General features: G+C 41.7%; 1 protein-coding gene across 1 annotated transcript; it reads right to left on the bottom strand.

Moving 5' to 3' along the window:
* Positions 1-23,184: 23,184 nt before the first annotated feature.
* On the bottom strand, positions 23,185-24,891 carry LOC147854430 (gibberellin receptor GID1C-like). Its single transcript, XM_087331545.1, has 2 exons — positions 24,746-24,891; positions 23,185-24,577 (listed from the first exon to the last, which is right to left on the bottom strand). The coding sequence occupies exons 1-2, from the start codon at positions 24,797-24,799 to the stop codon at positions 23,552-23,554; spliced, it is 1,080 nt and encodes a 359-aa protein (XP_087187671.1). The 5' UTR covers positions 24,800-24,891; the 3' UTR covers positions 23,185-23,551.
* Positions 24,892-26,032: the final 1,141 nt, after the last annotated feature.

Below are 26,032 nucleotides of genomic sequence, written 5' to 3'. Positions count from 1 at the left end.
CTCGTATCGCTTTCAGCTTCTTGCCGGATTCCCTTTCCACTCTCGCGTGGAGTTCTTTGAAGACGCACAACACTTGGTCCTTTGTCTTCAACGGTGCCGTCCACAGCTTCCGGTTGTGGTCATCAATGAATGTCACGAAGTACTGGGCTCCGCCATGTGACTTCGTTTCTACTTGACACACGTCAGTGTGCACCAACTCCAATGGTGCGCTACGTCTCGTCGGTGGCCTTGAGTGGAAGGAGGCTCGGTTCTGCTTACCGGCCAGGCAATCGGTGCACTTCTCCAGATGCACATACTTCACTGGAATAAGGTTGTCTTCTGCAAGCCTCTTCATCCCCTTCTCGCTCATGTGGCACAGTCTCTTGTGCCACAGCTCACCGGCAGTGTCAGCTACCACGTTCAGCTCCTCCGGACATAGCCGGGAATTCATCAGGTACAGTGTGTTGACCTTCCGAGCCCGAGCCACTATCAGGCTCCCTTTGCTGAACTTCATGACACCGTTCCGGATGCTACCCGTGTAGCCTTCATCGTCTAGCCTCCCGGCCGAAATCAGGTTCAATCGAACCTCCGGAACGTGTCGAACATCCTTCAGCAGCATCTTGCATCCGGTTGATGTCATCAGCCACACGTCTCCTATGCCGGCAATCCGGCATGTACCTTCATTTCCCATCCGGACACAGCCGTGCTCACCGGCTGTGTAGGATGAGAAGTATTTCTTCTCCGGGGTCAGGTGGAACGACGCTCCGGAATCGACCACCCAGGTCATCTCTTCACCGGCAAGGTTCAGCTCCCTCTCTTCGGTAATGAGCATTATCTCTTCTTCACTTGCCGCGAGTGCCGTCGTTCCTTTCTGGTCCTGCCCTCGCCGATCCGGACCTCTCCGGTCCGTGGCTCCCCGGTATGCACCGTTTCGCTCCGGTGACTTCTTCGAATCGGTGTCGTCGGCTCCGTTGTCTTTTCGGTAATGCCGACAATTCTTCCGGAAGTGCCCCGGCTTCCCACAGTGGAAGCATGTGGGCCTTCCTCTTGACTGCGACCGGGTCCCCGACTTCTCCCGTCTTTGCGGACTCCGGTTCCGTTGTCTTCCCCGTTCCGATTCGGTAAGCAGCGCCTTCGAGTCGGAGGCCGGTTCTTTATCTCTCCGACGCGCTTCTTCGTTCAAAATACTTGTCTTTACCGTTTGTAGGGACAAGTTATCTTCGGTGCAGGAGGTGCTGAGAGTCACCACCAAGTTCTCCCAGCTTTCCGGCAATGTACACATCAGGATGATGGCTTGCATTGCATCCTCCAACGGGAACTTGATCGCCGCAAGCTGGTTCACGAATCCCATGAACGTGCTTACGTGTTCCACCATGCTCTCGCCGTCCCGGTACTTGAGGTTCACTATCTTCCTCATCAGGGAGGTCCGGTTCAACGCATTCTTCCTCTCATAGAGGCCCGACAGCTTCCGCCACATCTCATATGCGTTGGTGTCGTTCGCCACGTGTTGTAGAACGCTCACGTCGACGTATTGCCGAATGGTTGCAACGGCTTTCCGGTTCAGAAGCCTCCATTCCGTCACAAGTACCCCCTTGGGTATTTCCGACCTGTCGATCGGTTCATACAGGTCCCGAACAATGAGCAGATCCTCCATCTTTATCTTCCAGTCGGCGTAGTTCTGCGCATTCAGCACCATCATCCCCGGCTGCCCGCTGCTGCCGCCTTCCATTTTCTGTGTTACCGTCGCTCTGATACCAAAATGTTGTACAACGGTTCTCGGCCACAACCGTGGAATAGGATTAACTCACAGAAAACAGGAAATACAAAATGCACGAAGACAATAGAGAGAAGGGTACACTGGATGTTTTACGTGGAAAACCCTAAATGGGAAAAACCACGGGAGTCCTCAAACTCCAACTAGCACTGCAAACAGGGATGTACAATGGTGAAGCTTCAAGGCAACAACCTTGAGCTCACTATCTTCGCCACAGGCGGCGGTAATACACAGAGGCAACGACCTCTTCGTCTCTCTCTCTCTCGGCTGCTCTCACTTCGCTCCCTCTTCGTGGAAAAACAGAAAAATGAGCAACAACAGTAAAACTGTTTGCCCTAAGTCATATTTATACACATATGACTTTCGGGCTATTTACAAATATAGCCTCGAGGGCCCTTGGCAAACATATTCACAAATATGTCCCCGCATCCGGATCTCTCTCCGGGTACATTCGTCATCCGGCTCCGTAGCCGGGGTCTTCATCATCCGGCTCCGTAGCCGGGGTCTTCATTCCCGATTCCCGGACATCCGACCATCCCATCCGGAGGGACCGTAATCCCAACACTGGTCATCGGAGGTGAGCATCTTGTCGACATCAACAAGGTCAAGTTCCTCCTCTCCAACAAATTCGAGATAACGGATATGAAAGAGCTCCATTACTTCCTTGGCATTGAGGTAATCCGGACTCCAACCGGAGTAATGATCTCTCAACGGCACTACATACTCAACTAGTTATACAAGTTCGGGATGACGGAGTGCAAATCTATGCCAACCCCTCTCGATCAAAACCTCAAACTGGATGCCGACTCTGGGACCACAGAGTGTGCAGCGACTCAGTATTGACAACTAATTGGGAGCCTCATCTACCTCACGATCACTCGACCCGGCGTAAACTATCCGGTTGGCCTCCTTAGCCAATTCATGCAAATCCACGAGATATCCATTCGGATTGTGCTAAGCAAGTGCTACGATACGTGAGTGGAACAATGGACTATGGCATTCTCTATAAGTCGGTCACACCAATTCAACTCAAAGGGTACACAGATGCCAACTTGGTCGGCTACAAAGCCGATCAACGATCAACCTCTGGTTTCGTCTTCTCCCTCGAAAGTGGAGCCATCTCCTGGAATAGCAAGAAACAACTAACCGTTGCTCTTTCGAGCATAGAGGCCGAATACAGGGCGCGGCGGTGGTTGCATGTCGAAGTGCACTATCACTTCATTCGAGAGCGCATTCAGGTTGGAGATGTTGACCTTCAACACATCAGCACGAATCTTCAGACAATCGACATCTTCACCAAATCCCTAGGAGCCGACAATCTTCGGCAATTCATGTCAGACCTTGGATTGATGATCCTTGACTTGCCAAGCTTGAGGGGGAGTATGTTTGAACCGGGTATCAGCCGAAGCAGACACCAAACAAGAGAGAACCGAATACCGTCCGAACCAGGTACCAGCCGAAGCGGACAAGCTGACCAAAGTTGAGCTTGATGGGGCGTGTTGATAATCAAGATCAACCTAGCCTAGTGTGTGAACACACCCTTGAGAATGTATGAACACTCAAAGGTCAAAAGTCACACCACTACACTTTACACATTAACTATGTGTCATAGAATCATATTCTATGACACATAACTAATGAGTTTCCACATTCCCAATGACTCATGAGCTTCAGTAGTTAATGAAGAGAGAGAGTGACTATATAAAGCACTCTTCTCTTACTTTGTAATATGTCGGTTAATCTCCTTTGTAATATACAATCTTCTTGAGTATTTTCTAATCTATCTTGTGATTCTCTCTCTCTCTCTCTCTCTCTCTCTCTCTCTCTCTCTCACACACACACACACACATAATACACATCTCTAACCTATTCCGCTACACAAGAATCACCATCAATTCTTTACACTATGCCGTATTGCTTCAACTTGTCACCAGATGATGAGGACATCCTACATCATCTCCTTCCATAGCGAAAATTTGCCATCAAACTTCCCGATTTCCACATTGTGCCAGATGTTAAAGACATCTTTGTTGGAAGTGAGATTTGTTGACCTTGTCTTTTGCTTCAGCCAATTCTCTCTTCTTGGGTTTATTCTGATGTTGTTGTTGAACTGCAAATCACTCTAATACCAAATGTTGAATGTTGATGTTTCTGGATCTTGTTTGAGGACCTATGTTTGAGTTGAAAGTAAGACAACATAGATAGCTAGAAAGAAGGATGCTCATGTATTGTTACAAAGGAGAACAAGTAGAACTAACAGTTACAGAATGAGAGAGAATGAGAGACATTTAGCTCAAAAAGATTTTTACATTCACCACCAAACATATAATTTATAATACACAGTCTCTCATATATAGTTAGGGTAACTTAGCCCTAATTGTGAGGACATGTTCATAGTAGAGCTACAATATTTGGGTTGAGTCGGCCTTTTATGCCAACAATATTTACACTACCCATTTCTTTAACCAAACTCTCTTTCTTTGGATTGCGTCGATGATCACTTCGTGGAACTCCTTTGTGATCCTCAGGGCTTCTCGAAGTGTCAACTCGAATTTCGCATTGAGAATCCTAGATCCTAACACCTTTTTTAGGTCAGTGGATGTTTGAATTATGGGCAGAACTTCTACTTCCCTTGGTCTTCCTCCATTGCCTCCGTAATAGTTCATTTCATTTCTCATCTTTTTTATTCTCAATTATTGTGTCTTCTTGATGGACCTGCTTCTTCTTTTTTCTTCAACTTACACCTTGCTAGTGGGTGTTAACTCTTGCTATCTTGGTGATCGTTGTTAGTGAATCTAATGTGTCATTCCACCCAGTACTACTCCTTATCTCATCACCAGCCTTGAATAAGTCCTACAGTTGGACTCCCTTTTCATTATCTGACTTGATTAGTGATGATGAGAGAAAGAAAAAAGATAGAGAAGAGAAGAAGAAGAGAAAAGAATACTTCAATATACTATTACGAAAACAATACAATCCTCTTAGACTCCAAAAGTAACAACCCCAAATAACTACTTCAATATACTATTAGCCAAAATAGTCTTTCCTTCTTCTCTCTTTCTTCAACTAATCTTCTTCTCACTTCTTCTAATCTTCTTATTCTTCCTCGCTTCTTCTTGTAGATATTCTATTCCTCCCTTTGTCTCTCCCAATTGCTAAGAATACCCTCATATTTATAGGTTTTTAGTTGCGTTATTCTTGCTTTTTTCTTTTCTTTTCTTTCTACATATCCTCGAGTTTTTGTGATGTGTTTTTCATATCATTATTTCTGGTTTGTCATCCAAATTTCTTACAAATCTTTTCTTTTGAAATTTGGATATGAGATGAAGAAGTTACGAGCTTTTTTCTCTACCTTGCTTTTTCTGCCTTTTTTATGCGTTTTTTTCTTTTATCTTTTTTCCTGCTTTTTCTACTTTTGGAAAACACCGCTAACTTCATATCCTTTCAATTTCATTCGTCTTTTAACTCTTGAACCTTTCATATTGTGCTTTATTCTTATACACCTTAGCATCCGATGTATTTGCCATGGTCTTTTCTTATGAGCAAAAATTGACTTCACAATTACCTTTCTCCACAATCCTAATCCAATTTGGGGATCACCAACCTTTATTCTAGAGGTTGTCCAAAAGTGCATTGCCTATACATTCTTCAACCCTACATCCTCCATAAACTTCTTCATCCCACCTTTGTCGAAGTTGGACTTTAGGGGTTGTGAGGTCTCAAAGGAGTGGATTCTCCCATTTTGGTTGAAGATAATGTTTCTTTCCAATGCATCCTTGTGACTCTGACAATCCTTTTTTAGGTGCTCCGTGTTATCGCACCATATGCAATTGCGGCGGACATATTCACTCTTTTCTCCCTCGTCGGGCTTCAGCTTGATAGCCAAGGTTTCACACTTCTCAAGCTTCGCGAACTTGAGTTGTAATTCCTTGTAATTCCCTTTATTAGCCTTATCGATGCGCCTTTTCTTTGCTCGCAATCTCTTAGGTTCTTGATTCTTGTTTTGGATATTCTCTAGTAGTCTTCTTCTTCTTACCATCATAGTCATCCTCTATTCTAAACGCCCTCCTTCTAAGTATTCAATAAGCCTCTAGCACCTTCACCTAGTCAGACACTAAATCAGTCATGTTTTCCGATCCTTTAGAAGACTGGCTAGATGTTTCTGGAAAAATTTATCTGCCATTTAGAAAAATAAATCCACCTTCTTGATTGTAATAGTTCTTGGTCCCTTACTGAGGGCTCATTGTATCTCTCCTCAAATTCCCTCAGTAACTTTGAGACTAAGAGTCCTTTACCCCCTTTGTCGGACCACTCAAGAAAGCTTTTCTTCAAGACAATCAGGTTCCGTAGTCTAGCATTTATTCATCGAGCAATGCTTGAGGGAACCCAATCTATTCTTCACGAAACTTCTCTTGTAGTTTCATTACCCTCGCTCAGACATCAAGTTTGTCTGTAACTCGGTTGCCTCTCTATTGTCATGAAGACATACATTTTGGCCTTACAAGGATTTGAGCCCAAGACGTCTTGGTCTATATGTTAGACCTTTAACCATTATAATAACATATATGATATATAGTTATAATAAATGTATTATTAGTTATTACAAGATATTTAGAGTATTCTAGAACATTCTAGGATATTCCATGATTATATTAAATATCTAAAATATTCTAGAACATTCTAGAATATTCCATAAGGACCTATAAATAGGTGTCTATTCATTCATCACAACTCATTCGGTTCAACACAAGTTTGTAGCCCCTTAGCCTACTCTTTGTAATCCTTGCTCTCTTATAATATAAACTCTCTTTCCATTTCTAGTGTTGTCTTTGTGTGTGTGTGTGTTTGTGTGTGTATACCTTCTATCGTCATCTTATCTTTCTCTCTCCTATTCTCAAGTCTCGACAGTTTGAACCAAATATCTCTCTATTGTTCTTCTTATCTTAACCTTATTCAAGCAAATCTAGCAATTTTCTCTCGTAACTATGGAGTCCGTCAACAAGCAAGAATATATGCATGTTCTCTCCGAGCTCGACATGCTAACAACGAAATTTGTGGCACTGGAGCATGAAAATGAAAGATTGTTGGGAGGCCTACAACAAGTAAGTGCTGAGAAAGTACAATAATATGAAGAATTATCTCAACGGGTGCATCAATTGGAGACTACTCTATTGCAACGACAAGCAGTGGAAGTTCAAACCTCACTGAAGGAACCCAAGATTAGTCTGTCGTCCAAGTTTGACGGTACAAGGTCTCAATTTCGTGGATTTTTAAATCAGGTACGGCTTGTGATTAAATTTCATCCTAGCCATTACCCAACTGATGTTGCTCATGTGGGACTAGCTGGTACCTTGTTAACGGGTACCGCATTAGCATGGTTTGCACCACTCCTAGAGAAGCACTCACCATTATTAGAAGATTTTGAAGGGTTTATTAATGAGTTCCAAGCCAACTTTGAAGACACCGATAGTATGGGGACCATAATAAACAAAATTCGGCGATTACAACAAGGAGATCCTCCTGCTTCCGCTTATGCTACAGATTTTCGCCTTCTAGCATGTGATATTCCATGGGACAAGGCAACGTTAATGGACCAATTTCATCAAGGTCTGCGCAATGATGTGAAGGATTTACTTCTTACCTTCCATGATGATCCAAAATATCTTACTGAAGTAGTAAGTCGGGTTGTGCGATGTGACGATCGCTTATTTGAGCGGCGTTCTGAGCGCCAACAAATGTTACGCTTCCGACCAATAGAAACATATGCTTCGGTGGTCGCAACTTCACCCCAAGTATCAAAGTCAAGTGTGTTGGAAGGCCCTACTCCAATGGAAATCGAGACAACACGATGTCGAGGACCATTATCGGATGCTGAAAAGCAACAATGGCGAGCGAATCGTATATGCGTCTATTGTGGTGGTCCAAGGCATATTGTTGTGAATTGTCCACATAAACCACGACGACAAGTTAACCAAGTAAATGCTCATGACAATCCCATCTCGATTTCTGCCCCGCCTTCTCATAAACCAAGTAGGCCTAATAGTTCCTGTCATAAAAATACATTTGATGTCTTGAGCCAATTAGATGATGTGTTAAACGAGTAAGTTCGGCCAAAATCGAAACCATTTGGTTGGACAACCCTAGGCATGTAACGTCTGTCCCTAGTTGTGGTTCCATTTCACCTGGTCAAGTTAGTTGAGTTTTCTCTGCACAAGTTGAGCTTAACACATCTAGGTGCCATCGAGTCCCAGCTTCTACCCTCTTAGACTCTGGAGACAACTCTTGTTTCATGGATCATAAGTTTGATGTAATGCATAATATTCAGTTGCATAAGCTCCCAAGCCCAGTGTATATCGGAGTCATTGATGGACGCCCCATAGCATCAAGTGATATAGTTGAAGAGTCTAAACCAATTCGTGTAGTCCTAGGCAATTTGGCTAGTGTCATCTCAATTAACATCATTAGTAGTCCAGATCACTCCCTAGTTCTTGGTCTTCCATGGTTTGAGCTACATAACCCAACTATTGATTGGAGAAAAAGAACCATTGAAGAGGTCACAATACAATCTGAGTCTCTTAAAACTCCAACAAAGGATATGACATTCGAAAAGATTTCGACAATCTCTATACGTCAGTTACGTGAGGAAGGATGGAAGGAAGACATGTTGGTGTTCGCAGTTTTAGCAACTCCCACATGGAGCTCACAAGAATCGGGGATCCAACTACCAAAGAAATATATAGAATTCTCCGATGTGTTTGATAAGGTGAAGGCCAATAGACTACCAGAGCATCGACCATATGATTGCCCAATTGATTTGCAGCCCGGAAAAGAGCCTCCATGGGGGCCAATTTATAACCTTTTTCCCTCGGAGCTAGAGGTTCTTCGGGAATATATCGATGAGAACTTGGCGAATGGGTTTATCCAGCATTCAAGATCTCCTACCGGCGCACCCATATTTTTCATTAAGAAGAAAGATGGTTCGCTTCGTCTGGTCGTGGATTATCGAGGATTGAATAAAGTAACTATTTGAAACTGATATTCTCTACCATTGATTTCGAGCCTTCTGGAACGCCTCAGTGGAGCTAAGTATTTCACAAAGTTAGATCTTCGAGGTGCTTACAATCTTGTTCGAATTCGTCCTGGGGATGAATGGAAGATTGCTTTCCGTACTCGCTATGGCCATTTTGAGTATACAGTGATGCCATTTGGTCTCACGAATGCACTAGTAGTTTTCAAACATATGGCGAATGACATTTTTCGAGATTTGCTCGATATTTTCGTCATAGTTTACCTAGATGATATCTTGATCTACTCAAAAACTCAAGAGGATCATGATATACACGTTCAACAAGCTTTGCAATGGTTGTGTGAATATGGTCTTATGCAAATTTGGAGAAGTGCAGTTTCGACCAGCATCAAGTGGAGTTTTTGGGGTACATAGTCTCTTCACATGGCATCTCTATGGATCGAGCAAAGGTTCAAATAGTTTTGGATTGGCAAACACCACAGTCTGTGCGAGATGTAGAATGTTTTTTGGGGTTCGCAAAATTTTATCGCAAGTTCATCAAAGCTTATTCAAAGATCGTATTACCCCTCACTCAACTGACATAAAAGAATCGACCATTTGTGTGGAGTATAAATGCAAACTCTGCATTTGAATGATTAAAGAAAGAATTTACATCCGCACCAATTTTGATGCATGTTGATCCATTGAGGTGATTTATACTCGAAGCTGATGCATCTGACTTCGCACTAGGATCGTATTATCCCAAATTAGCAATGATGACCAACTACACCTTGTGGCTTTTCATTCACGAAAATTCAAAGCTACAGAAATCAACTATGAGATTCACAACAAAGAGCCTCTTTCCATTGTGGATTCTTTTCAACATTGGCATCATTTTGTGGAGGGTTCATCTCAACAAATCATTGTCTATAATGATCACAAAAATCTAACGTACTTCCAAAGTGCTCGAGTCTTGAGTCGTCGACAAGCTCGTTGGGTGAAGTTCTTAACTCATTTTGATTTCGTAATTCTATATCGCCCTGGGACACAACAAGGAAAAGCAGATGCTTTATCTCAACGTTCATATATGGAACTTCAACCAGGAGAGGCCGTATTGGAAAGTCAGAAGCAAATCCTCTTGGGTCCTAACCGTCTACGACTAATGGCATTTCATGCTATAGACACACCCGAGGATTCAAGTCTTCTGAACTCCATTCGGGAGCATATTGAGACTAATGAATTCACCCAAGACATTCTGAACCATATTATCCCAGATCGTGCTTCTTGTTCACAATCTCAAAATCCTCGTCAAGACGACAACCAGTTCAATTGGCATGATGGTTTACTTTTTTCGACAAAATCTCTTATATGTGCCTGATGGTCCTTCTCGACTCCAAGTCTTGCAACAATGTCATGACACACCAATGGTTGGACATTTCGGCATCCACAAGACTTTGGCATTAATTTATCGAAGGTATTGGTCGGCACGACTTCGCCATTTTGTTACGGATTATGTTCGTAGTTGTGATACATGTTGCCGATCCAAAAAACCTCGACATCATCCATATGGCTTATTACAGCCAATGCCTATTCCTGAGAGTCCATGGAAATCTATTTCATTGGACTTCATTACGAATCTACCACCTTCCAAGGGTTTTGATTCTATTCTCATGGTAGTAGATTGTTTTACCAAGATGGCACATTTTCTTCCCTGCACAAAGGCCATTACAAGCCAAGAGACAGCCGAGTTACTCATGCGAGAGGTGTTTCGGCATCATGGTCTTCCTGATGATATTATTAGTGATCGGTGTCCCCAGTTCATCTCAAAATTTTGGCGGCACATGTTCAAACTCTTACATACTTCTTGCAAACTCTCTTCCGGCTACCATCCAGAAACTAACGAACAGAGTGAGCGCACCAACCAAATAGTAGAACAATATCTTTATTGTTTTGTCAACTATCAACAAGATGATTGGGTTGATCTATTACATTTGGCGGAATTTGCTTACAACAACTTAGAACATTCTTCTACTGGATATTCTACATTTTTTGCAAACATTGGGTACCATCCTCGTTGGACTATGGTTGAACATCTCGAACTCCCGACAAACCCGGTTGCTGAAGATCGGCTCACCCGACTCCAAGAAGTTCAAGATATCCTTTTGCACCATTTATGTGATGCTCAAAACACTCAAAAGAAGGTTTCCGACCGTCATCGACGTGATTCATCGACTATGTTTCAAGTGGGAGATCAAGTATGGCTTTTACAAGGTCGCATTAAAACAACCCAACCTTGTTGCAAATTGGATTATCAATGTTTTGGCCCATATGTGATATCTGGTAAGATCAATGATGTGGCCTTTCGCCTTGATCTTCCCCCTCATATGCATCTTCACCCGGTCTTCCATGTTTCACTTTTGCAGCCGTACACAACCAGCTCTATTCCAGGTCGTCTTACATCTCCCCCACCTCCAATAGAAGTTTCGGATGGCTCCGAATATGACGTTGCTGCCATTCTTGACTCCAAGATCGTTCGCAACAAACTGTATTATTTGGTTGACTGGTTAGGATATACACCTAATGATCGAACATGGGAACCTCTCGAGAATTTTGCTAATGCCTCCGAAATGGATGTTGCGTTTCACAACAAATATCCCCATAAGCCAAGTCCGAAATCTTGTCTTCCAACTCATGGAAGTCGTTGTCAAAAAGGGGGGATAATGTCATGAAGACATACATTTTGGCCTTACAAGGATTCGAGCCCAAGATTTCTTGGTCTATATGTTAGACCTTTAACCATTATAATAACATATATGATGTATAGTTATAATAAATGTATTATTAGTTATTACAAGATATTTTGGGTATTCTAGAACATTCTAGGATATTCCATGATTATATTAAATATCATAAATATCTAAAATATTCTAGAACATTCTAGAATACGCCATAAGGACCTATAAATAGGTGTCTATTCATTCATCACAACTCATTCTATTCAACACCAGTTTGTAGCCCCTTAGCCTACTCTTTGTAATCCTTGCTCTCTTATAATATAAACTCTCTTTCCATTTCTAGTGTTCTCTCTCTCTCTCTCTCTCTCTCTCTCTCTCTCTCTCTGTATACCTTCTATCGTCATCTTATCTTTCTCTCTCCTATTCTCAAGTCTCGACATCTATTGGCCATTTCGTATTCATAGACCTCGAGGAACCGGGTGAATTTGTTTATCCTCTCAATGACCATCTACATGGCGAGTGTTAATTCACTTTCCATCTGGTTCATCGACCTCTACTCCTACAACATACGACTCATCATCATCATCATGAAACTTGTCATCTCTATGTTGAAGCCCTTGTTCCCCATCTTCTCAATTTTCTGACCTCCGTTGCGGCGAACTTTAATTCCAAAACTCCCCTTAGTGACACTTCATGTCGTGTTCACCAAATTTATGTCTTAAAGATCACGGTCATGTGTCACAACCACTTCTCCCTTTTCCACCCTCTTGGATGTGGTTTGCTTACCGCTTGACACACGGGTGGTTGCATTTGTGTGTGTGTGTGTGTGTGTGTGTGTGTGTGTATGTATGTATGTATGTATATCTATATGTATATGTATACATATACATAGAGCATCTAAGGTTTTTCAATGCAGAAGTCGGTGAAAGGGAACAAATGAAGTAAGAAACATGTCAAACTATATAATCACTTCAATTTCTTGAGCAAGGATCAAGAGCGATGAACATGGTTAAAGTTGAGCAGTGTTGGCAACTCATAGAAGATCTATGAAATCATATTTTCTCATCTATGCGTGCATTGCCTTCTTCCAATATACCATCCGAATGTTTAACCAATTAGAACCAGCAAATTCGTGCGAAAAGAGGTGCCACCTTCGAAATCTTGCAAGAACTTATTGGCAACTCCCCAAACAAGACTAAAACACGTGTCGGAAGACTACAAAGAGTTGCTCGTCGTGCTAAGAGGTGGTTGTCAATATGTGAGACTAACAAGGGCTCGGTGTTTGCATTGTGATGGTTTGACCTTGACTTCAAGGGAATCAAATGTTGATTGCTGCAAAAATTGTGGTTGTGTTTTGCCATCCTCCCCACAAGGGCCATGATCTTTGAGTTTTTTGTATGGATTCAGTTTTTAATTTTTAGGTTTTGGGTCTTTATAGTCAAAGGTTTTCGGTCTTCAAAATTAACATTACATAGCTTGTGATTTTTGAAACTTGTGTAAGTTGAAGTTTCTAGTATCTTCAAAAATAATTGGATTTTTTGTGTATGCTCAAATCTTCATGGTAGCCCAAATCTTAGACGAAACGGTTTTTGGAATTATCTCTTGCTTTTTGTTTTACATTGGGAAGACAATTTGCACACATTTCAATTTTAATGGTGGAGTTTTTATATATTTAAAACTAAAATATTTTGATCTCTTTCTAAATAGGATTTTAATCTTTGAGTTTTTGAAACTTAGCACAAATTTTCAGCTAGGTTACTCAGATTATCCAAAAGAGTTGGGTTACCATTGACAGTTGATGGGAGCGGAGTCGGGTTATCAATGACAGAGCCTAATTAACAGTGATAGTAAAACAGTGCAAAGCCGGGTTTCAGGTGACAAAGGTTATTAAAGATTTGACTATGAAAATCACATGCTCCCTTAGAAACGCACCTTGCATTGTTCATGGCCACGATTCCCTCGTCGTGCCTCATTATGATTTGGTAGCAAATAGTCACGAGCATGTGAATGCAGTTTGTTACTTTATCCATAGCCTAGTTGGCCATGGTATGCCATATGCATACCCAAATCATTAATTCTACAAGAAGTAAATTGTGTAAACTATATTTACAAGTGTTGGTCACTTCTTCATTGTACACTAATGTATGTGATTTTTCTTTTTCTTTTTCTTTTTTTCTTTTTCTTTTTTTTTCCAAAAAAAACTCCTTCCATTAGTTATAAAATTTTACAAATGAGATTATTATGTACAAATCCCTATAGGGACGCGATAGTTCCATCTTATGTGGATGCCCACTGACTCAAGAAAGGGAGAGGACGACCATTGTTGGATAAAGGCTATTCGTTGTCTTTCAACTCCATCAGAGCTACCCTTGAGGCCATCATATTGGATCTTTAAAGTGGCTACAATTTCACTCCATATCTCTTGCAGTAACATTGTTGGATGCGTGGTTTGGTTGGAGAAGACTCGTCTACACTGTTGTTTCCATAGAATCCAAAGAGTTATTGGGCTGACCAATTCCAACACAACTTGCGATTTGTCATTAAGAGGAGTTGAGTGGACATTGTCGATGGTGGAGAAGAAAACCTCTTCTGCTTTTATCACCAAAGTCATCCCCACCTCCTAATGCTCGTATCTGCCAACTGGGGTCTGCCATGATAGCCAACATATATTTCCCCACTTGATTGAGCCTTGCACCTGGCATAATTGCAACAAGCGGCCAACCCCCCTCCATATTCGATGGGACGTTGGGTAGTCCCACAGAGCGTGTCGTATTGATTCTACTGCATTTGGACACTCTACACAGTTAGGAGAGCTAAGGTTCCCATGTTTCCATGCTCCCACCAGTAGTGACTTATGTATTAATAGTCATTGGAACGTGGCAATTCGCCTCGCGTGTTGTTGTTTCCAGATTTTCTGCCAAAACTTGGTGATAATTGTGTGAGGAACTTGATATGTGTGCCAAACCTTTACAGCAGTCGGCTCTCGGGCAGTTTGAGCCGCTAGGATGTGGCGACCCAATCTAGTTGTGAATTGGAAGAAAGTGATGGGTTTGCTTCCTTGCTCTGCATAAGGATCATGCCATGTCCATTGCAAAGGATTCCAACTGACCTTACGTAGCCATGTGTTTTCATGAGTACATATGTGCCAATCGGGTTATACTTTGATCGGATCAGGATCTACAATCCATTTATGACCAGTATACGCGAGTACTCGAATTGCGTTATTCTATGTTGGTGTCTCAGTGCCTCGCAATTTAGAGCCTTCGATCCTTTCTAGTGATCCCCTACCTCTCGGGATCAAAGATCCCTCCTCCTCGTAGCCTATCCATTTCTCCATTGTCGTCTTATGAGTAGCGGCTTCCCTAAACAGTAGAGCGTTATTGATTTCCGATCTCATAGTCCATTTGCCCCTGATTCCATGGTGTATGTTGGCTTGATCTTGTAGTGGCAGTGACATAAACCGTCTCCAACATTCTATACTTTTTCCTGGACCCTCTACAATGTATCCCCATGACAACCCCTTACTTGATCCAAGTAGTTGATTAGATTCATCCTTGATACATGGGTTCCATAGGATACGTTGACTAAGCCAGGCAGGTTTGGAACTCAGTTGATCGCACTTGAGCCCTCATCTAATGTCACACCACGCCTTCCACATGGATGCACTGAATCTATCCTCCAATTGGCGAGAGAAACTAAGTTTGAGATCCATGTTTAGAATCCATCCCGTTTGGGGGGCCCAATTAACCCCTTTTCGTGGCCTAAAGTAAGCGAAATGTAACCGCATTAGCATTTTCCAACAGTCATTTACTGGTTGGAGTCCTCACACCACAAATTTGGCAAGTAAGGCTTTTGATTGTGAGAGGAGATCAACAAGACCCAATCCCCCTCTCGACTTAGGTGTTGTGAGTATAGGCCATGCCACCTTGGCGCGAGTTACATAATCTTCCTTACCAGAACAAATGTAGTTGCGTACCAGTCGTTGAATCTGATGTATATTGTCCTTGGAGATTGTCCAACATGATAGACTGTACCATGTTGTTGCGAGTAGTAGTTGGTTTGCCACTATGATGCGACCCGCTAGCGATAGTTTTTTCGAACTCCAATGTATCAACTTCTGTCAAATGGAATGGATAACATGTGCAATCATAGTCTCCGGCGGTATGTTGAAACCAATTTGGAAACCCAAATATTTGGTGCTCGCTCCTTGATTGATCCATTTGAAAGCGGGATGTGGGTGCCACGCAGGATGTGTTTCATGAGAAATCCATATTGCACAGGATTTTTGCCAATTGATCGTGGCATTGGATCTCTTGCAAAATACGGCTAACCCACTTTCAAGCTTTTGTAGGTTTTCCAAGTCCCCTTGCAAGTAGACCGATGCATCATCTGCAAATTCTATATCCAGGATGCTTTGATGAGAATGAAGCACAGGAAGACCACGTAGGTTGAGATGTCGTGAGTTGAGAAAGCAAGAGAGTGTTTCGGCATATAATAGAAATAAGGATGGAGCTAGTGGGCATCCCTGTCATACAGATCGGGATAGTCAGAAAAAGGGGCCCCTTTCACCTACCAGTGAAACGCAATTGCTTCCGTTCCTATAAAGTCCTGCAATGCCTTTGATCCATGTCTCTTGGAAACCGAGTTTCCCCATCATACTTTCAAGAAAGTTCCAGCAAAGCCTGTCATATGCTTTCTCAAAATCTAGTAGCACCACCGCTACCTTGTTGTTGGTACGCTTGGCAAGGGCTATTGCTTCCTAGAATGAGAAGAGGTTGTCTGGGATGCTCCGATTTCTAAAGAAACCTGTCTAGGATGGATGAATGAGTTGAGGGAGAAGAGGTGTTAACCGGCGTGCCACGATTTTTGCGAGCAACTTATAGGTAGTATTGAGAAGAGTTATGGGCCGCCACTTGCTAATGTCGTTGGCACTACCACCACTTTTAGGAATGAGATGTACCATCCCTTGTCCAAATTCCTTTGGCATGTTTCCAGACGTGATGATCTCCTCATATGCCTGGAGGAGGTCTTCTTTAATAGTGTACCAAAGGCATGTGAAAAAGTGAGGGGTGAGGCCGTCGATTCCGGGGCAACTATCTACATCCAAATCAAAGAGGGCCTCCCATATCTCGATGGTTGATAGGGGACTCATGAGCCATGTATTCATTTCCGTCGTGACTTTCTTGGGTATGCTTTGGAGGATAATATCTTCGCTTATGTCTTCCCCTATGGCCATAGTATCTTCGTTAAGTAGGTGCTTATAGTAACCTATGGCAATATTCCTCATTTCATCACCATCCTTAGTGGTCGTTCCATCCACTCGGTTGAGGTTGCACATCATTGTTCTAGCGTGCCTCGGGCCTTTGGAGCGTAAGAATTCCTTTGTGGTTTTGTCCCCTACTTCAATCCATCACGCCATGGTTCCAAGAAACTCCATGTCGTATATTTCCTTTTCCGCCATGCTGAGTTAATGTTTGGCCATGGCAACTTGTCCTACAATCCAACTACATGACGGGTATCTCTATTGGAGTCGTTGTAAGGCTATTAGTCCTTGTTTTGACCTCTGTCTCTTTTCCTGAGCATCCTTGCTTCTAGTCTTGACAAACTCATGTAGGAGAGTTGAAGCTCTTGTTAATTTAGCTAGAAGTTTGTCAGATGTTGATGAGACATTGATGGGTAATGACCATTGGTTGGAGAGTTATTCCTTCACCTCTATAACTGCATAGATAGTGTGCGGGATGCGAGGCTGGAATGGGCCCCATTTTCGGTGCAATTGAAAATGACCAACTACCGAGTAATGGTCAGAGAAAGTCGTGCCTGGAGTTATGCGACACCACCCTCCCTTCGCTTCTAAAGCCTCGCCCAAATAAATGTGGTCAATGCGGGAAAGGGTGGGTCCACTATTCCGCCCATTTGATAGGGAGAATAAGAGAGAGTCCCTTTTTCGTTGGAAGTTGTCAGAATGCCAGACATCTCGCAGGTTAAGTTGTACACATAACTTCTCCCATTGTTTACGTTCCCTTCCTTGTAGAACTATGGGGTTGTTGTTGGAGCTATCGTGAATGGATTCGATCATATTAAAATCCCCTCCAATGCACCACTCTTCAGCACCCGCTACTTGTAGGTGGATGCGTTCCCAGAATGTTGCCCTTTCTGTTCTGTTATTTGGAGCAGAAACATTCATGAAATTCCAGCGTTGCCCTTGGATGGCCAATCTGCAAAAATGTGCCCTACCAGGTATAAGTGATTCCTGGTGTATGAAGCCTTGGGCTAGATGTTCCCGAATTAGAGTGCAAGTACTACCATGATTTCCATCCTCCCCTATTGTTGGCTCCCAAATTGTTCACCATGATCCTGGTAAAAGATCTCCGACTTCCTTTAAACGAGTACTATCAAGGTGGTGTTCCTGCAACATGATGATGTCAGTAGCACCCCCTAATATATATTCCTCAAGATCTCTTCTTAGTTTCCATTTGTTTTGTTGGTCTAGTCAACTCATGAGCCCTTGCACATTCCATGTTACAATCTTCATAATCATGGAATGAAGTGGGAGATTTGTGCCTAATGCTTTGCACAACATGTCGTGAGTGGGGAGCACTCACCATTTAGACAGCTAGTCATTTCCTGTTAGGAAACAGGTCCCTCCGGATGGGAAGTGAGAAGAACAGTGTTGATGAGCAACTCGGCCGAGGATGATAGGCCTCGGCCGAATCCGGATGTGGAGTACCCGGCAATGAAAGACTCGGTGAGAACCGGATGACGAGTACCCGGCAACGGAAGACCCGGTGAGAACCGGATGACGAGTACCCGGCAATGGAAGACCCAGTGAGAACCGGATGTTGCAGGCCCAGTGAGAACCTCTCATCTGATTGAAGAGACATATATGTAAATATGTTCCAGAGAGCCCACTGTGCTATATTTGTAAATAGCCCGAAAGTCATATTAGTATAAATATGACCTAGGGCAAACTTAATAGTGGATGATGTAGAGTTGGTTGTGTTATTATCATGGTGGCGATAATTCAGAGCATAACTGTGTACAAAGAAGAGAGAGAGAGAGAGAGAGGAAGAGGTTGTTGCCTCTATTGTAACCGCCTAGTGGCGAAGCGAGGGAGCAAGAGGTCGTTGCATCTGTGCCCCATTGTTGTAATCTTGATATAGTGATATTTTGCAGTCTGAGGGCTGCCGTGGTTTTTTCCCAGATTTGGGTTTTCCACGTTAACATCCAGTGCACTCTCTTCTTTACTATTTCGTGTGTAAATACATCTCACCACATCCCTATTTTCTGTGCTTGATCCGACGTCTCGGTTGTGGCCGAGCATAGCTTAGGAAACCGTATTCCTTTCATTTCCATTGATGGAATGATGGTCCACATCCATGAGTGGAGTTTGTGGGCTATCCTGTGAGCTTCAATCGCCCCTTCATGCTTCTCATAGAAGTAGAAAAAGCTTGGAGTTAGTTGGGTGTCTATGATAGTCCGCAGGTGGATGTGCCAGAGATGAGGTTCCTCTTCATCCATGGTGTGTATGTGATTTTTCAATGAGGAATATAAATTGTTTGGACATATTATGTTACGGGCATGGAACAAAATACATGGGTCCTCAAACATTGGATGGGTATGATCACAATGTGTACATGGCATTGAACATCATGCAACATAATCCTCACACCATACTATTTAATTGCATTAATATATTCATAAACAACAATTACACCCCTCAAATTTGTATTTTGAGACCACGCCACAATTCATTAGTTTCCCAATTAAGCTTTCAATGCCTGTGGTTGTTGGCCTTAATGACCAATTTGTTACTTGATTAAAATGTTACTTCATCTAGTTTTCAACAGAAGATCATGTAAAATATTTTAGTAGGCCACTACATTATTTGTAGATGTAATAGGCATCAACATGCTTTTGCATACTCTCTCTAGGATTGACCCCTTATAACTAGTGAGCTACAATAGCTCTAAACTTCAAAATTCAATAGGATGCTTGTAGTGAAATGGATAGGATTGAAAAAACCAAGTGCCAACATGGATAAGCATGGAACATGGGAATTTAATATAGAGAAATCGTGGCGAAATCCATACTATGAACATCAAAGTCGATTATATTCGAGTCCCCAAGTGACATTAAACAAACAATATAAACTAGCCAACAATAAGATCTTATTATAAGATTAGTTTGAGAATTCTAATTTGGTTCTCCTTGATTCATAACTAAAACATATTAGCAAAGCAAATCAACATGTAACACAATGTGAGGTCTATATATACCTAGACTTATCCATAGCTTTGTTAAATCATGCCAAACATCTTACAACTGGTTTCCACTCAAATAAGCAAGCATCATCATGGGAAGTTGAAGGGAACAAATGCCGAGGGCAAGCTACGATTTTAATGTGTTTTCACATTATGTTTTCTTTTAAAAATGGATATCTTGTAGTCTTTTTTATTATTACTATTGTTGTTTCTATTGGTTTGTTTATAAATTAGAGCAAGGATGCCACAACATCTTCTCAATGATATCTTTTAAGTGGGTGGTATTAATATGTATATATATCTCATGAGCATGAAGGCTACATACCTTTTTGCTTTTTTGTCTTTTTTGTAAGCTAGTGCACTTACTTCATATATATATATATATATATATATATATATATATATATATATATACATACATGTATGTATGTATGTATGTATACATATATTATATGTATATACATATACATATATACATGTTGGTATAACCAATCACCTGTCTCACTTATCTTACTACCATAACATGCTGGAATATGTTGAATGTCATTATTGTTGACGACTTTGACATAGTCTTTATATGTATGTATGTATGTATGTATGTATGTATAGCAAGTCATTTCTCTCAATTCATTGGTGCAACAATGCTAGAATATGTTGAATGACAATATTACTAAAGACTTTGACATAATCTTTTATAAATTACTTTTCCGCTTCATCTTCCATTAGGTTGACAATATTTATAGTGGCAACAATTCAAATGGAAATCAACAAAAACCACAACACACAAGAAATTATGGGTTCATTTTCAATAAAGATCTCGAAACTAGATCTCCTTAAATCGCACTTAGTGATCTTCCTTTATAATAATGTTGAACAACTTGTCAAATACGTTTCTAATCATGATTTATTGTGTTGGATATAGCCATTATAATGGTAGGTACTAAGGGTTAACCAAAATCCTTATGGTTGGAGAGTTCAATTAAGATAATATAGCTATAGACCAAATTTTTCCTTTAATGCCAACACATGCATAATGACGGACATATATATGTCATTTCACAATCATGTCAATATAAAGCATACAAATCGGTATCGTAGACAACTCTCTCGTCTCTAAGGATTTTGCAAATTTCAATTCCATGTTCATATTCTTCTAAATGTAAGATATTGGTTGCCTGCAAAGAAAATTCATGAGGACATTCTCATCTACAAGTGTTTCTAGGATGGCTTTCGACAAACATTTACAATCTCTAGCTAGAACCCCATATGGTATGCTTACTGAAATCAAACGAGGTGCCTATTTTTATTTTTAGGTGTTCCTTCCTGGACATTTACTATTGATTTGATGTAGAATGAAAGGTCAATGTCTTCTCCTCTTTCACATCTTTTTGAAAGGTTGTATGTCAATACTAGTACCATCCTTAATAAGTTAATCATATATGCAAAATAGTCAAATCATCCTCTATGGGGGCTATACAAATGCCACATGAAAAGTGATTCCTTATATATGTATTTGCAATTAATGAATTGCTCAAGGGCATCAAAAACATTTTTCAATACAAGACATACATAAAGTGGGATCTCTCTATATATGTATGTGTATAAGACTAGTGATTTGCATAAGGCCACCGACAACATTGTGCAATTTCATGATATGATTACAATCATGTTTACCCCAAACATTAACAAGATGTAGAAACTCTATCCTCATCATGATTTATCACAATATCAATCCTAGGGTTGTACATGTAGTCGCATAACTACAAAAGTGGATTGCTAACATTCCGCAACTTGACTCCTCTACCATAAAAAAAATTGGAGCAAGGAAGGATTAATGAATGGAACCAACATAAGGACATGTTCAATAACTATTGAGGACCAAGAAGGCTAGTTCCAAATTGTTGCTCAATGTGTTTAACCAATTGCTAAGATCCAATAATGGAGCCCTACTATGTACCACTACCAAGTGAAGCCCCCCATCTATATACCAAATTTGAAACTATCTCTCTATAGCTTCAATACAAGCATGTCATTAGTTGTATCTATCTCCCTAATCCCACATGTACATCAAATGTGAAACTATGGTTAGTAAGAAGTGCATTCTTGATATGAACATGTCCAATGTACCACTTGCAAGTGATAGGTTTGTTTCCATGACTTTATGTACCACTTGGAAGGGATAGGCTTGTTTCTATTACTTTTGAGTTCATCGCATGATATACTATTTTAGAATAGATGTCAAGACATTACTTTGGATAGTCAAGCTAAAGACTACACTATGTACACATCAATGTGGATTCAATACAAGCGTGTCATTAGTTGTATATATCTCCCTAATCCCACATATACATCAAATGTGAAACTATGGCTAGTAAGAAGCGCATTCTTGATACAAACATGTCCAATGTACCACTTGCAAGGGATAGGTTTGTTTCTATGACTTTATGTACCACTTGGAAGGGATAGGCTTGTTTCTATTACTTTTGAGTTCATCCCATGATATACTATTTTAGAATAGATGTCAAGACTTTATTTTGGATAGTCAAGCTATAGACTACAATATGTGCACATCAATGTGGATTCTTGGTCTCTCACTATCCCAAACCAACCCAATTCCCAAAGACATTGTTGCAATCCTCCCTCTTCTTTTGGCATTTCTAGACATTGAACCCCTCCAAACATAAGTTCCTCTTAATGGCTTAGTTACAAAACTCCAAACAAAACATCATGAACATGGGACACAATTTTCCACAATAACCATCTTCAACTAAACACAAAAGACAATGACTTGTAAGGATCGTCAAGAATTGTCCCAAAGCGATTATATCACAAGTGGAGCATGCATTTATGGATGTCAAAGTTCAAATATCTTTGCAACAATCAACATATTTTACAAATAATCATTGCATAGATATGATGTAAGCGCACCAAATTGCACAGCTATGACTTAAACACACCACATTGCATAATCATTCATTTCCTTCTGCTTCCTAATTCCTAATTTTCTTTCACATTGCTTAATTGATTTCTTTCGCTACACAACATTAAGGCTACTACATGATTGTGATGATTAGGAACTCTATGTAACTATGAATCGAGATTCAACCCTCCTACCGTAGGTGGAGTTAGTTATCGTCAGGCTAAGTCTTGCCTTTGTGTCATGAGAGAACTTCCTTTCCAAATTTGGGCAAGGATCTTAAGTGAAACTTTTTGTTTTGTTCTTTATGAGGTAGCAATCAACAAGGAGCTATGAAGAGTTTATGGGAGAAGCTCTAGTTGGAATAATGATATAATCCCTTCACACAGTAACATTGCTCGTGCCTTAACCCAAAACACAACATTCTTTCAATTTTTTTTAGTGTAGACAACACACCTTTTGCTAATAAATACTCAATTGTATTTGGCCGTTGAATAACAAGCACATGCATATACACCAATCATTTTATTAACAAATATTAATATATGACAATGGAAGATGAGGTAAAAAAAAAGGTCTCCATATAGTCATATAGTGACTCTCATCCATGTGTGGATGCCATGGAGGGGCTAACAAATAAATGGATGAACAATCTTCCAAATTACTATGCAATGGAGGATTCCTCTTGCTGGGCACATTAATAGAATACATGAGGTTATCATCTCCAGATGGTATATCAAAGGTTAATGCTTGACAGGCATGTTGATAATGGGGGAAGGGATTTGTAAAAAGGTTAATTGAAGAAAAACATGGGGGTATATTGGATTTCAAATGTAAGGGTAAAGATTTTATGTGTGTGTGTGTGTGTGTGTTTATTTATTAGGGTTGCTTGAGAAACTCTCTCATCTTCTCCAAGAGAGAGTAGTATTGCTCTGTGTTGGGGAGAAGGAAGAAGCCCATGGTAGCTTGCTCTAGGAACATAAGTTGCACCGACTTCCCTTGTCGATGAAGCGAATGGACATACCTTAGTTGCCAATCTTGAAGGAGATCTAGGCCACCCACAACCACAAGGCATGGGGGGAGTTTAACCTCGCTCAATGAGGGTGCCGATGGCGAGAATGGGTTGCAAGCCGGGTGGTCTCGATTCGCGCCCATCGGAAGGAAAGCTCTCCAATACCAATCTCGGTCTTTCACGGTCACGAAGAATTTCCCATCTAGGAGCTTCTCCGCGGGGGTTCTTTCCTCGCCACCGAACATAGGCATAAGCAAGATCATGCCCGAGAGAGACAAGCCGCCCCCGATTTCGCTTCCAATTCGGGCCGCCACATGATGGGCTATGTTCCCACCCGAGCTATCCCCGGCCAGATAACAGTTCCTCGGATCGCACCCTAGCCTCGTGAGGCACTGCCTCCCGAGCCCAATTTGGGCCCATCTCACGCACATAAGGCCGTCTTCATATGCGGCCGGACATGGATGCTCGGGGGCCCGCCGGAAGTTCAAGGAGAGAACCACAACCTTGCATGACCTAGACAGGTTTCTGCACATGGCATCGTAGATTGCACTGTTCGCCGACGAATGCGCGAAGCTTCCGCCATGGAAATACACAAGCAAGGGCTTTTTTGGAAGGGATGGATCACATGATGGGTTCTCATCCCCATTGATACTGCGTGTAGTACCATTAATGTGGCTGGAAGATGACCAGAAGATTCTTCCCCATAGCCCTGTCGCTCGATCGATGATTATGTCGATGCTCGAGATTCCTTCGACCGGATTCAGGTCTGCGGGAACCTTCCGGTCTAGGAACTCGGCCAGATGTCTGTCTAGGGTTCCATTGGGCCTTCTTAACAGGTTGTAAGAAAGCTTGAAATTAGAGATGAGAACCCATGTGGATAAAGGCACAACACCCTGCAAACAACCGCACAAACAGATCACATCGAGATGCATATATGTATGGAAACTCTAATTGATCCGAATGTTTTTCGAGGACAGGGGATTAGGGGGGGGGGGGGGGGGGGGGTTCAGAAACTAGGGGATTTTGTGGTTGTGTGTTAGAGTATGGAAAGAGCTTCTTACCCTGCAATTATCTGATGCAGATGGGGTAGTGATGGGGTCTGCTGGGGAAGCCATGGATGCTGTGCAAGGAAGGAGGACTCTTCCTAAGAGGTAGGCAACAAGGGGGGTGGATCCAATTAGTTCTCTCTCTCTTTCTCTCTCTCTCTCTCTCTCTCTCTCTCTCTACATAGAGAGAGACGACAAAAGATGGATAATGGAGGTGGGTTCCATTATCATGAGCTATGGGTGATGGGTGAATTTGTCGCTATATGTTTGTCCATCCTCCTTGGGTCTTTCATGCATATGCAGGTGCATGGATACATAGATGATGGATACATGGGGATGGATGCATGGACACATGGATTAGACACATCGATGCCTGGATGCATCCATGCCCCTCATATGGATGGATCCATAGATGCATGGATAGATGAATGGGTACACATGGGTGCATGGATGCATCTTTGCCCCCTTCATGAGCAATGCTTCTTGGGCGGGTCACTAACTAACTCGCGCTAGCACACGATTCGCCTCGGGTCAGTTCTTGCTAGTATCCACGACCGTTGAATAGGAACATTAAATTGAAAGCCCAAATGAAATGAGCTCCCAAAACTAAGAGACCATATGCCAGTAAATGAGGAATCGTAAGATTGAATAACTCGGGAGGCCAAAGATATATTAGGGTCAATTGTCTCTTGTCACCTTATACCCCCCACCCCCCCTCTCTTCCTTGCCTTCTCTCTCTGCTCATGTTCGCCTTATTTTTAGTTTCCTTGCACCCCATTGCTCGGTGTCCAATTTGTCTTTCAAGGATGCGAACAAGAGTAGCTTGTCGTACTATATATAAACATGACATCAATGAACCCACATTCCTGTTTTTCACCCTTTGTCGTATATATGAAGGGAATGATGTTATGAGAGCGTGCATACATGTTTTCACAAAGGGACCAAAGTAAACAACCATACTCTCCACACAACCCCAAGGCATGATCCATCATCAAACACATTGGTCACTTTGTGTCCCATGCTATTATCATCAAATCTATTCTTGTATCTTGGATATGAGGACAACCTTCGATTATGTAAGGTTAATATATATATTTCCTATTGGTGATGGTTGAGAGAACCAAGAAGGTAACTTCAAAGAATAGATGCATATGAGTAACTTGCCATTTATATAGTCGTAGGTCCATGTCAATGCCAAAGTTATCCACATTCTATCCTTCCATAAGTTTCTCCAGTTATTTCCTTAATTGTAATGTCGTTGTAATAGTCAAGCTTTTTGTCAAAGGCTTGCATTTAACACAA

The sequence above is a fragment of the Azolla caroliniana genome, unplaced genomic scaffold (assembly GCF_043228905.1).
Source record: "Azolla caroliniana isolate FFs.n. ecotype wild unplaced genomic scaffold, voAzoCaro1.0.p SCAF_15, whole genome shotgun sequence".
Classification (NCBI taxonomy): domain Eukaryota; kingdom Viridiplantae; phylum Streptophyta; class Polypodiopsida; order Salviniales; family Salviniaceae; genus Azolla; species Azolla caroliniana.
The sequence above is the reverse complement of the archived record's forward strand: the minus strand, read 5'-3'. Positions and strand labels throughout refer to the sequence as shown.

Bases quoted from the DNA above. Each gene is read 5' to 3' on its own strand.
- LOC147854430 (XM_087331545.1), bottom strand. From the start codon at position 24,799: ATGGCTTCCCCAGCAGACCCCATCACTACCCCATCTGCATCAGATAAT. The intron at 24,578-24,745 runs GTAAGAAGCTCT...GGTTGTTTGCAG, and splicing joins CTGCATCAGATAATTGCAGG to GGTGTTGTGCCTTTATCCAC.